Raw genomic sequence first — 13,433 nt, forward strand, 5'->3', positions numbered from 1 at the left:
CAAAATCTTCTGAAATAATCTTTGTCATAGGGTGCAAACAAGCATAAGATGCATTTTTGCACGATCCACTCTCTGATCTGTCAGTCTTCCATATAGAAGCACTTATTATTAAGATGGGAAATGTTAAAATCAGGTTATTCCACACACATACTATGTTCTATAATTTATTGTGTTAAATTGGGGGGGATTATGGTGGTTTGACATTGAAATGAGACACAGGGAACTGTCTCTGAGAAAAATGCCAACCCTGAGAGAACTCAGGTAGCAGTATTTATTGAGAAAAACACAAGCAAAATATACAGTATGCATATTCAGAAAACAATGACCTCAACAGGAGATTACTTCACCAGCATGAGAACACACAATCTTGGAAAGTCCCAGATGTTACCTTGCTAGGATGAGATCATACAGCCACGGAAAGTCTCATGGGAAAGTTTGGAAAGTCCCATGAGAAAGCACAACTGTGTATCTTGTACCTTGAACTTTCACCCATTTTCCTATTCCTTCTAAACTGGCAGAATCAAAACAGAATGAGGCACTCTGAGCAAAGATACTCCTACCCCCACCAAGAATGCCCACATCTTCCTAGACTTACTGCTAGTTATACAAAGGCCTTACAGAAAATGATAAAATGATTAATAAAATATATTACCACATTCCCTCCTTTTTTATTTATTCAAAGATAGGGGTGTTTTAGTGGCATAGTACACAGTTCCCTCATGACCTGATCCCACACGCCGGAAGACTGAGGTACACATTTGTAATAGATTAGGAATACATTGAATAAAACAACATAATAAGATACATATAGCAATAATAATAACAACCCTTGCAATAAGGAGCGAAACCATGATCCATCAGGAAGCCAGGACCACAGACTGTCCCAGAATGATGCATTAAACCCATCAGCTCCAGATTGATGCTGAGCAATACGATCTTCCATGTCCTGAACAGTCTTTGTAATGTTTGGCTCATAATTATGTATAAAAACACAACAATGTGAATGAATTAAAGCACAAACTCCTCCTTGGGCAGCTAACATAATATCTAAAGCATATCGATTTTGCAAAGTAACTGTACGAATTTCAGACATTTCTACATTAATCATCTTAATATTCTTTATAGTATCATTAAACATAGCAACAGTAAAATTATTTAAAATATGAATATCCCTATAGTTCATAGCAATTCCCAAAGGTGGGATAAGACCTCGAGAAATTTGTGTCCATAGATTACCTCCCATGGTTAGGATCTGGAATTGCTCTGTTGTAGCACAAGACAACTGTTTTCTCCAGGTTGCATTCTTTATTAAATCTTTTTCCTCAAAAGGCACTCCATGCAATGTTAGTCCTTCTCCCACTCTCCCAGGAAGGTGCATACACAACCAACAATTGGTGATGTTCAAGTTTTTGGCAGTTGTGCGCAAATCTTTAATGTAATTATTATCGGTCCACAAATCATCGCCCAAATCTCCGGCACGCTGAACATGCTGTCGCTGCTCTCTCCGCACCCGAGCAGCCCAGGACAGATTAGGCAGAATCAACAGGATCAGGAACCACAGATGCACCATCCTGCTCCTCCGAAACTTCCTTCACAGGTGCCTGCGAATGATCAGGCCGAACACACCGACCAGGAACCCAACGAATTTGACCAAGATGTTCAACTGCTGCATAACCACGTCCCACGTTATCAGCTCAGCAGGAACCCATGCCGGATCTGGAAGGAACCGCACCAACACCCGAGGTCTCACCGCATCTGTAGAAGGAGAAAAATGCCTGCTGGCCGCGCCGCAGGGGGGTTACCAGACAAATTTAAAAATTTAAAGTATATAAAGCTAGATTTAATTGATCTTGAATCGTTGATCTTGAATCGCCGGAAGCCCCAGGAGCTTCCCTCCTTTTTTATTTAATTTAGTCAACATGGTCTTGAGCGTGGAATTATGACGTTCTACAATAGCCTGCCCAGTAGAATTGTATGGAATGCCAAATTTATGTTCCACGGACCATTGTTTGCAAAACTGATCAAAACCGGTGCTCCGATAAGCCGCACCATTATCAGTTTTTAAAGTTTTAGGTGTACCAGCAACTGAAAAAGTCTTAATGCAATGATTGATGACATGTTTAACCATCTCACCTCTTTGAGGGGTAGCCATTAAAAATCCTGAGTAAGTATCCACAGTCACATGTATATATTTCCAGGGCGCAAATGATGGATATTGAGTAACATCCATTTGCCAAATCATTGAAGGTTTCAACCCTCTGGGGTTAACTCCCATAGGGATATTCGTGCCCTGCTTTGAACAAGTTGGACATTGTTGAATTATGGCAGCAGCTTCTGCAGTAGTAAGTTTAAATTGCTGTGCCAATGCTTTAGCGTTTTTGATGAAAATAACTATGACTATCCCATGGCTGGACAGTGAGAACTGAAGTTACAGCACTGTCAGCTTTGGCATTACCTTGTGATAAAATTCCAGGCAAATTACTATGACTACGAATATGAGCAACAAAACACACATTCACACGCTGCTCCAAACATCCTTGTAACAGCAAAAGCAATCTTAAAATATCAGGTGATATTCCAGGAGACAAATAAGAACCTGCTACAAAGGGTAACAAATTATACACATACAATGAATCCACTATTAAATTAAAATCCTGATTGTAAAAATTTTGAAAAGCCAAAACTACAGCAGCAAGTTCTGCCTGCTGGGCAGACTTCTGCTCTGATGTCACTTTTGTATGCCAAATTCCAGATTTATCTTTCCAAACACAAGCACCAAAAACTTTCCTCCATCAGTAAAAACTGTAGGAGCATCTGATATGCCCAATGGTATCCTTTCTTACATTTTGGGCACACTGATTTAGGACGAACACCCTGTCCCATTGATCTCTTATTCTGCTGACTTTGACCTCCTCCAGGAGCCCGACATTGCGCTTTAAAATGTCCAGGCTTCCCACAATTGAAACAATTCCCCTTTTGAGCATGTCCTGTTTGTAAAGCCAGAGCTAAAGTTTCCATGTTAAAAGACTGACTCCCAACCTTCCTACATGCATTAATCAAATCTGCGATTTCTCTCTCTCCACTTGCTACCAGTGGATTTAAAATCTTTTTGCAATCTGTGTTAGCTTGTTCTACTGCTAACTTAAAAAGCAACTCTTTCTGGGCGAATTGATTATCAATTTGTCTTTCAATAGCCAATTTCAGTCTGCTAATGAAATTTTCATAGGGTTCATTGTTCCCTTGTTTGATGTTAGTAAAGGTCTTCTCACCACCTTCGCCGTCAGGGAGAGACCCTATGGCTTGAAAAATTATTTGTGGGAGAAGAATGAACCCTTCCTCAGGCATACCATCTCTCTGTTGTTCCACTGTTGTAAAATTACCAGCTCCGTAAAGCTGATCTGGGGTAACATTTGCTGTTCCCCTCTGGACTGCCAGCTGTCTCCATTTCTGATCTAACACCAAATATTGAGCTGGAGTTAAAATCATATTCAACAGAGCTTTCCAGTCAGCCGGAATCATTTTATTTCCATAACCAACTGCTTCTAACAATGCCTGAGTATATGGCGTTCTAACACCATATTCTTTTGCTGCTTGCTTAACTTCCCTCAAAATTCTGAGCTGTAAAGGCTTCCACTCCCGCTGCGGATTTAATGCAGCATCCATGACAATTTCCACTGGATTAAGTTGAACTTCTACTCCAAACTCCACCAAATCATCTCCTGATAATTCCCTCTATTCTTTGCTTCTTGAATAGCTGCAGTAACTGCATCCACCTGAACCCTTAAAGGTAAACTCTTATCTTCTGACAAAGTATTTCTAGCGCCGGACAGTTCCCCAGATTTATCTGGAGGTGCCGTCAGGCAACAAACGATACCGCATGGTAAAGCGGCAAACCTTCTTCGGGGGTGATAGGAGCGGTTGTTCATAAGTAGCTAATGCATCCATAATCACTCTCCAGGTTAACAAAATTGAAGAAGGGGCACGAGGTTCCTCGTGCAAAAATTTCCCTATCTTTTTCCAGGACTCTACTTTAATACTACCTCCTCCGGATATGACTTAATATTTTTCCAAACATACTGTAGTAAGTCCTCAATTTCTTTCTTTCCTACAGCACAACCCCTACTGCCAATTCCAAACCCAAAACTATTCCCAATGATCCCTCTCAATTCCCTGATGTGCTCTTTCTGAGCCTTCGAGAGATCTCCCCCATACTCACGAAAGAATCTATCTTCGTCCAGCGAAGAAGATGAGGGCCCAGTCGACGTCCGCGACGATGAGTATAGGATGCGGGAAACGATAGCCTTCCAAGCTATCACGCGGGGTCACCATTTATGGTGGTTTGACATTGAAATGAGACACAGGGAACTGTCTCTGAGAAAAATGCCAACCCTGAGAGAACTCAGGTAGCAGTATTTATTGAGAAAAACACAAGCAAAATATACAGTATGCATATTCAGAAAACAATGACCTCAACAGGAGATTACTTCACCAGCATGAGAACACACAATCTTGGAAAGTCCCAGATGTTACCTTGCTAGGATGAGATCATACAGCCACGGAAAGTCTCATGGGAAAGTTTGGAAAGTCCCATGAGAAAGCACAACTGTGTATCTTGTACCTTGAACTTTCACCCATTTTCCTATTCCTTCTAAACTGGCAGAATCAAAACAGAATGAGGCACTCTGAGCAAAGATACTCCTACCCCCACCAAGAATGCCCACATCTTCCTAGACTTACTGCTAGTTATACAAAGGCCTTACAGAAAATGATAAAATGATTAATAAAATATATTACCACAGGGGATCACAAATATATAAATCAGAACTGAATCTGTTCTAGGTTCTAGGACCTATGTCACGCGTGCCAGAAGTGGCACGCAGAGCCATTACTGCCAGCACGCAAGCTCTTGGACAGAGCAGGTCCACTGTGCATGTGCACACGCCTCACGCCAGCTGATTGTCGCATGTCTGGTGTGCATGCGTGGGGGTGGGAGTGCATGGGAGATGCGCACGCATGTGCAGAGATGTGCAGTGCGTGGGGGGCCATGCGCACATGTGCAGAGGGTGTGGAGGGGACCCGCGTACATTGCCTTCTGGGTGCTGGCATGTGAGCACACGCACAATTATCGGCACAGGAGCCCTAAAAGGTTAGCCACCACTGTTCTAGGACAAGGGTCTTTAAACTTGGCAAGTTGAAGATTTGTGGACTTCAACTCCCAGAATTCCTGAGCTAACATGATGGAGGGAGAATTCTGGGAGTTGAAGTCCACAAGTCTTAAGGCTGTCAAGTTTGAAGACCCCTGTTCTAGGATGTATGGTAATTAATTAAGAGTGTGCGAAATGTTTCAACTGTAATTTTTCCCCACCTAAAACAAGATGATAAATATGTACATTTTTTCCTAAATCCACTTGTAACAGTTGTGGAGTATGTCTTTAGAGCTTAACATGTGTGTGTGTGTGTGTGTGTGTGTGTGTGTGTGTGTGTGTTTTATTAAGAAATCTTGTTTTTAAAAGATTGAAGAAATATTTTTTAGGTAAAATAAAGAAACGTATGACAAAATTCCAAGAAATCCTGGTGTTCCAGTTAAATTATGATAAATCACAGACAGTTCAACTACCATTCCCATATTTATTCAATCGTTATGTATTTAGATGCTTAATGGGCACATTTATTTGGGGGTGTTTGATATGTATTTGGTGACCTATACTCATCCATAACCATTTTTCCTTTTGTGTTATGTGGGAGATAGTGCATAATGTAAGTGCCAAATGTATTTTTATGTGCTCTCAAATCTGCAGGTTGTCTTTGCTGCTAGCTAAAGAAGAACTGAACTTAAATGTGCAGCAAGTGATCATCAACTGTTGCTGTAAGGCATTGCCTCTCTGCACCAACATGCAAAACAACCAGACTAGATCCCTTTTGACAAACATCAGTAGCCTAGCTCATTTGCACGCGTATCATTGTCTGCCAGATATTGAGGTTCCCGTGCATAATCCAGCCATGGAGTCTGAGAACACTTCCAAGAATCCCCTCTCTTCTCTGCCTGATCTTAACCAGCATTCACTCACCGCTTCCACCCTCAGTTTCTTAAAATCTCAGTCAAAACTCATAGCTACCGTGGCTTGTCTTACTGCCTTGAAAGTGCAAAAGCCACCCAAACAGAGTTTGTCATGGATTGAATTCCGAGGAAAAAGGGAAGTGCCCTTGTCCATGGATCAGATTTCCAAAGAATGTGAAATATTGTTAAAGGACTTCCCCTTTCTAGAAACTTTTCTTCTCACTATGATCGAGCCTCTACAGGATCCTCAGGATAAAGGCATCCGTTTGGCTAGCGAGCTTTGTGGACAGTCTTACATCACATTGCTTTTCCTGGGATTGCATTCCTCCATGGCTGTTGAAGTGTTAATGGAGACTTTTGAACAAGCTCTCACAGCAAAGGATTGGCCCAGGGCCCTGAAAATCTTGGAATTCTACAGCCAGGATATGCAAGAGCTAATCACCGTACGGGATGCTGTATTGAGTTGTGCCACAGCTGATGGTACAAAAAAAATCTATATTCTTTTTTTAAACAATGGTGTTTTGGATATGAAGTTGCAAATGGGTGATTTAAGCTTCTAGCTTTTGAGGGAAAATGCATTCAGCCATAAAATCTAGCAACGGGCTCATGCTGTATCAGATGATCTGGTTGAGGTGGAGAAGAGAGGATAAAGGAGATGTGAAAATCAATTCCTTCAATTATGCAATTGAAGGCAATTATACAATCTGGGTCAGTCACCGGGACTAGAGGTTTTGTCTTCCGAGCTTTTGGACTTGGGTTGGAACCCATCCTCAGGGAACTTCTCTCTAGCAGAGTATGTCAGAAATTCTCTGAGGATGCGTTCCAGCACAAGTTTGAATACTTGAAAGACAAAACTTATGATCCTGGTGACCTGCAACATTATCCTGGGACATGTATATTTGCCTTCATTCCTTCAATTATTTCTGTTTTATAACGAGAGAGAGGCATACTGCTGTTAACAAAGGGGGAAGCTGTAACTGATCATATATTTTGCATTGGAGACCCAGGTGAAATCGCTGCCATTTTCAGGTAGAATTAGGAAAGAAAGCTTTAGGAATAGAGAAGTTAGTTCCTGCATCCAAAACTAAACTCATGAGCAAGTAGTTTATGTAAGAAAGTTTTATATGTTCCTAATCATTGTTATCATTTTCTTAGTACTAGGTTATTCATTGCATTCATTATCCCTCATAGCTAAAAATGCACTGACTGCTTCTCTGTCTTTGAAAAATGCCTCCTTTTCAGGTGAGGATGGATGGCAATACGTGTTTCCAGTGAGAGATGCTGTGCTGAGGAGCAGATTGGCCCTTCGGTGTCTGGATAGATGGCCACTGGAGGCCTGTCTGGAAATACTAGCTTATTGTGCCTGTGATCCCGAAGTAACTGAAGAACTCAAATTTGATCTGCAGAGCAAAATCAAGGAGCTTCAAGTTTATCAAAAGGTATGGAGGCATCGCATTTGGGATAGAGTACTTCTTCCTTTGTCCCTTTCTCTGCATCCAGCCCACAGGGTCTGGCCTGTGGGGCTGCCCTGGAAATGAAAAAGGACCGGCCCGCCATGCCTCTGCCAGCAAAAGCTGATCTAGGGAGAGCCGCGTGCAGCCCTCTCGAGCTCCATTTTCAGCTGCAATGGCCTCCTGCAAACCTCTGCCGCCACAGGCGCCCCCGACATGAGTGGCATTGAGCTGGCCAAGCCCACCCTGCCCATGCCCCCCCACCTCGAGATCAAACACAACCCTGATGTGGTCCTCAGTGAAATTGAGTTGACACCCCTGATCTAGAGCCTGCGGAGAATATCTCAAGTAAAATTACCAACAAGCTGAAGAGAGTTAATAAAATGTTCCTTGATTTCATAAAAAGGACGATGGTTATTGAGCGCCTCACCAGAAAAGAAAAAAAGCAGAATATGTATGTTTCCAGAGTACACATTCATTAACTAATTTTTATGTAATGTATAAAGAATAACCAAGCATAAGCATACATAGTTCTTCAAGGAAATTCCCTACACCAGTATACTGAATAAACATTGTTATTTTAAGTGAACTGGGTTTGATCAAGGAGAGATTATGGTGGCTGGATCAATTTATCAGCTCCACTAGCATTTACTTCAGAATAATTCTTCAATGCTATTTAGTTACTACTAATCTCTGTACAATCTGCTTGCTTCCTATTGAAGGGAAAACTTATTAGCCAAGCTCTCGCCACAAGGTCTGTGTTGGGATATTTATGCATGTCTGCCTCTTTTCTCTTTAGAGCTCAAAGTGATGTCATAACACCATAACACGACACCACTAACACTCTCCTCCATTTCCCCCTACAATAACAATCCTGTGAGGTTGGCTAGGTTGTGTGAGGGTGATTGATTAGTAATAAGTCAGTGATTGGAAGTTTCTGTTTCAATACTTAAATATATTATTGGCCAGAATTCCAATTTCTAATTTTGTGTATGTACTGCCACTGTTGCATCCTTCAATAAGTTATTTTCTTGAACACTGAAGTACCCTACGTTGCAATTTCCTTGTTTTCCCATTTTAGCTTTAAGGATGGTGGAAATTACTCAGTTATTACTTGATAGGATACCTGGGTTTTCTGGAAATAAAAATGTACATTATGTAGTACAATCCTGGTGTTCTATAAATTGATTTTTCTATTGTGAGTGTGTAGAAAGTATGGAGAGTTTAAAACAGTCTTCTAAAAATAATAACCTTCTATTGAGCTAATTTTTTTTTTCACCTTGAAAAGTAAGATTAGAATTTATATAAGGATGGGGTTTTTTTCAGTGAAGGGGACAGGGGACAGTTCCACTGTTCCCTCTTCATTTTCTTGTCTCCTTTTTTCTTATAGTCAGATTTAGTTTATATACATATTTATGGATGGAAAATGGAGTGTACACAGATGGTGTGACAAAAAAATAAATCCTAGTAATAACTACCAGATTTCCAGGGTATTCAGATGTTACTTATTGTCCAGGTTCAGCCAAAAACTTTCACTTTCTCAACTTCCTCCTGCACAAACTTGTCCGGCTGAGAGGTTCTTTGTGGCGGCCATTGCTGACCGCCGCTCCACTGCCTTTGGAAAAGGGAGTTAAGCCAGATGACGAAGGGGGTTGCGATGCCCTCGGACCCCTGCCCGGATCTTCCCTGTCTTCAGTTATCTCTACGGGATAACTATAGCCTCCAAATCCAGCTGGATCGGAGGCACTCCAGTGGCGAGCGCAGCAGGGATCGCGCACAGTCGCGAATTCCTGCCGCCGCCAAAGCCTGACAAACCGGAACCATTTATATACATATTTATGGATGGAAAATGGAGTGTACACCGATGGTGTGACAAAAAAAAATTCCTAGTAATAACTGCCATATTTCTGCTTATGAAAAGTTGCTCACTTCTAATTTAGAATTATTCCTGGAGCAGCTGTTCAGCTGTCCTCTTGAAAGAAATAAAAATTTGAGCCTGTGTCTGTTTGTGCATCCACCAGGAAAGATTTTATGTAGATAAAATGGACAAAAGATCCCAGAATTACAGCAATATATATAACTTTGTTAAATAGTGGAAGCAGCATACTCTCACACAGGAGAACTCTCACTCTGATTAGCCATGACATACAGTGGCAGGAAAGGCACTTCCATCATAATGTCTATAATCTGAATTCTTTAGCATCCAGGTTAATAGTACTAGCCCCCTCCCTCCCTGCATCTGAAGCCAGGGTGCAGTCTCAAGGGAATTGATCATGAGGCTGAGATCTGTGAATTCATATGAATAACAGCATGTGGATGGAAACGAGAGGCACCTTCTGCTTCCCAAAGTTCATGCGATAAATCTACTGATGGGAACAGGAAGCTGGTTACCTGATTAGGGAGAGTGGAGGGTTAATTGCATTGAAAGAGTGGAAAGGTTTATTTGCATTGAAAAGGAGAGACCTGGAGGCTCCTTATCTGATAAAGCCTGACAGCTCTGGAGATAGCAGAGCTTAGGAGAAGCTGTAAGAAGAGACTACACTTAACTAGGACCATAAAGAAATCCAAGTCCTGGCCAGCCTTGCAGAATAATTTTTATGACAGTGCCTGATCAGTTTTGTTTGATTTTCTTTTCTCAGATTCTTAGACTGCAGGCTGTCCACGTCTGGCATGACTGGCAGGATCTAAAGAGGACCTGCACAGAAGATCCGCAGGCCATTGTGGCCATGGTTTTAGAAACAAAGGTAGGACATTTGCAGCAGTGTTTCGTTATTTTTCTCTTAGAGGCTTGTTCCCGCTTATTTTCTGTCCAGAAATAATAATTCTATTTGGTTTAGCATCCCTTTCTTTACTGCGGTCAGCCATTTTTTAAAACGGGCAAAAGGCAGAGCTTTTTCTTCAGTCCATATAACAATTCCGTAGTAGAAAAGTACTAAGGAAGTAGTTTGGTGGAGTGGTTAAATGCATTAGGCTAGAAACTGGGAGTTTGGCACAAAGCCATCTGGGTGATTTTAAGCCAGTCTTAGCCTTGAGAAGAAAATAATGGGAAACCAATTTCAAGAAAACCTGGCAAGGAAACTGCAGGGACTTATCCAAGCAGTTGCCAGGAGCAGAAAGACTTAACTTTACCATGGTTTTTGCTTAACAATTAGAGAAATAACATTGTTCTAAATCCAGTTGGGTTGGTCTTGGAATAGGAAGTTCAAGTCCCATCAGGCACAACTGGGGCAGAAGCCTGGGGAAGGCCAGTTGTAGAATAAGTGGATAGCCTTGGCGAAGTTTTGTTTTTAAACTTTTTGATTTACAGTCTCTATTATTTTTATTGCAGGATTATGAACTGTGTGAAGAATGGGGCCGCTTATATTCTATCCCAAGGGATCACTTAATCAGCCTTCACCAGGAACACCTCCTTCATTTGTTGGGAATAGGAGATATGGAAAAGGCTCTCCAGGTAACTGGTCTCTCAGGTATTCTAGGATTTTTTTTCTTTCATGCCAAAAAGGGACATGTGCTTCTAAAATTGGGTGCTACTTTGTTTTTTCTTCAAAGGCCAAAATGTTGACTTTGGATATGGAGCAGGATGAGTTTGCTACTAAGACGTTGAGCAATTTGTAATTATTTCATTAGGAAAGCAAAATATCGAGCTAATTTTCAGAGCGATAAATCTCAGAGATAAAAGTTTGTGACAGTGATGATAAACTTGTAAAGCAATAGACAAGAGGGAAATGCACGAGTTTGGGCTATGACATTTCCATTTGACACCGTGAAATATGCTAGATGACCAGTCACAAGAGTTATTGACAGTAGTTATCCTTAGTTTTATTATCCTTATTTTGGCATGTGTCTTTAGAGAGAATTGTTGTCTTAGTTAAGTAATAATAGATGCAGATATGTTTTAGTCCATAACCTATTTGTGTGTGTGTGTGTGTGTGTGTGTGTGTGAGAGAGAGAGAGAGAGAGAGAGAGAGAGAGAGAGAGAGAGAGAATTTTGCTAGACTTCCTTTGTATATACATTGTTATTTTACAAAGAAGTTATTTGAATGCATAATAAGTATTTTGATTTTGCAGCATAACTCTAACAAATTAGTCAGAGTATGTATGCAGGAGAGTGAAAGAATTTGCTTCAAGTAGTTCTGACATGGTGGAGGAAACTGATTAAGGCAGAAATTATTGTCCAAACTGTGTAAGACTTTGAAAAGTGTTTGCCTTAGAAAAGGAGAAGGTAGATCTGCCTAGGAAGCATGATATATTGTGTTGATATGATCCATTAAAATCTATATAAAGTGTATACATATCTAAATTTTTTTGTAGCTCTTGCAAAGAATAGGTGATCCAGACATTCAGTTTGTCATAAGTGAACGGTGTCTTGATAGATATCCTAGCTTAGCAGCTTCTCATTTCCTTGCGGATTATCTCACAACATACTTCAACCAGCACCTGACAATTATGCGCCAGAATGAAATTCAAGCTCTTTACGTGGGGTCCAAGGTAAGTAGCAGAGATGATTTCCAGAACAAACTGCAAGACTGTTGTTCTCTACTCATGAGTTGCAAGTTCTTTTCTTGGTAGTTCAAGATGCTGTATTCCTTTCTCTTCTTTTTCAAGGTACTGCTGACTCTTCCTGAGCCTTCCCGATCTAACTATTCCCACCTCTCCTGCAAGCCCCTACTCATGCTGGAACAGCTATTGATGAACATGAAAGTGGATTGGGCAGCTGTGGCTGTGCAGATGTTGCACCAGCTCCTGGTTGGTCAGAAGATAGGCTTTAGCACAGAAGACATTGATGCATTACTCTCCAACTATGCTGGGAAAGCTCTTGACTTTCCATTTTCTCTAAGAGAGAAGAGATCAGGTGACTATGTTTTGAAAATCTCCTATCAATGATGGTGAACAACCCAAGATTTTTATGGCTCCACTGGAAAAATCACAAACAGATTTTCAGTCTATCGTAAAATATTTTAGAACTGTTAACATACATAGAGTAAACAGAAAGTACCACATTTGTGTTTCTCCCATACTCATGGTTCCATTTTTTCCAAGTTTCCTGTTTCATTAGTATTGCTGTTTTCTGCTTTGTGTTGCAGAAAGTTAAATGAGTCAGACTTTTCTCTTCATTTAGATCCACCCCCCCCATAAATACACCCACTTTAATCCTCAAAATGTGACTAGTGTGGGAGAACAGTTGGTCTACGTGCTCCTTAACTGTCATAGCTTAGAGCCACTTTACTCAATCTTAAAACCTTGCAGAATTGTACGGAATTGTACATCACACAGAATTGTACATCAGAATTGTACATCACACAAACTGTCAAAACTCTCAACAGTAGTTGAATAGCACATGAATTATGGGAGTTGAGCTACATGGAAAATTGAGAAAGTTGTAATAGGTGCTGGGCCCTGCTAATGGAAACTAATACTACTTCTATCTCATGTTTTTTAAAAAGCTAACTTTATTACAACATAAGTCACTTTTGTTCCTTAAATAGCAAACCCTGCGTTTATAAAGCAAAAGAAGTAAATTCAAACTAAAGAATGTTTAGGAAACAATACATGAAAAGTATATACAAATCTGTACACATCAATCTTTCTCTTACTACTTGGAGACAGATTTGAACCATAGATTTGATGAATTATTTGTGTGTGTGTGTGTGTGTGTTTGTCTGTCTGTCTGTCTCTAGCATATGTACATATATGTGTGTGCATGTATGTGTATGGTTATATATTTATTTTCTTTTGAATGCCTGCATCAGAATTTCATTTTTAATACGTCCCAATGTGTTCACAGAAAAAAGTGACAATGAAAGTTACTGATTTGCAATCTATACAAAAAATTTTGTCACTTCTGTCACATGAGCTTTTGAACAAATTTGAGCAATTGTTTTTTGACTCAGTTTATCTTATCTTTACAGATAAATATAAATTGC

The 13,433-nt window shown here is 40.5% G+C and overlaps 1 protein-coding gene across 3 annotated transcripts in view; it reads left to right on the forward strand.

Moving 5' to 3' along the window:
- The window catches only part of ZFYVE26 (zinc finger FYVE-type containing 26), a 53,144-nt gene that overhangs the window by 20,516 nt on the left and 19,195 nt on the right, over positions 1–13,433 (forward strand). For all 3 annotated transcript variants that reach the window (XM_026671150.2, XM_087951574.1, XM_087951575.1), the window contains 6 exons: positions 5,799–6,538; positions 7,301–7,497; positions 10,149–10,253; positions 10,838–10,960; positions 11,821–11,997; positions 12,115–12,361. In XM_026671150.2, coding sequence (XP_026526935.2) covers positions 5,799–6,538; positions 7,301–7,497; positions 10,149–10,253; positions 10,838–10,960; positions 11,821–11,997; positions 12,115–12,361 — 1,589 coding nt within the window. The remainder of the gene's footprint in view (positions 1–5,798; positions 6,539–7,300; positions 7,498–10,148; positions 10,254–10,837; positions 10,961–11,820; positions 11,998–12,114; positions 12,362–13,433) is intronic.

This window comes from Notechis scutatus, chromosome 1, assembly GCF_049901735.1.
Source record: "Notechis scutatus isolate UNSWTSFEM ecotype Mainland chromosome 1, rNotScu1.2, whole genome shotgun sequence".
Taxonomy (NCBI): Eukaryota; Metazoa; Chordata; class Lepidosauria; order Squamata; family Elapidae; genus Notechis; species Notechis scutatus.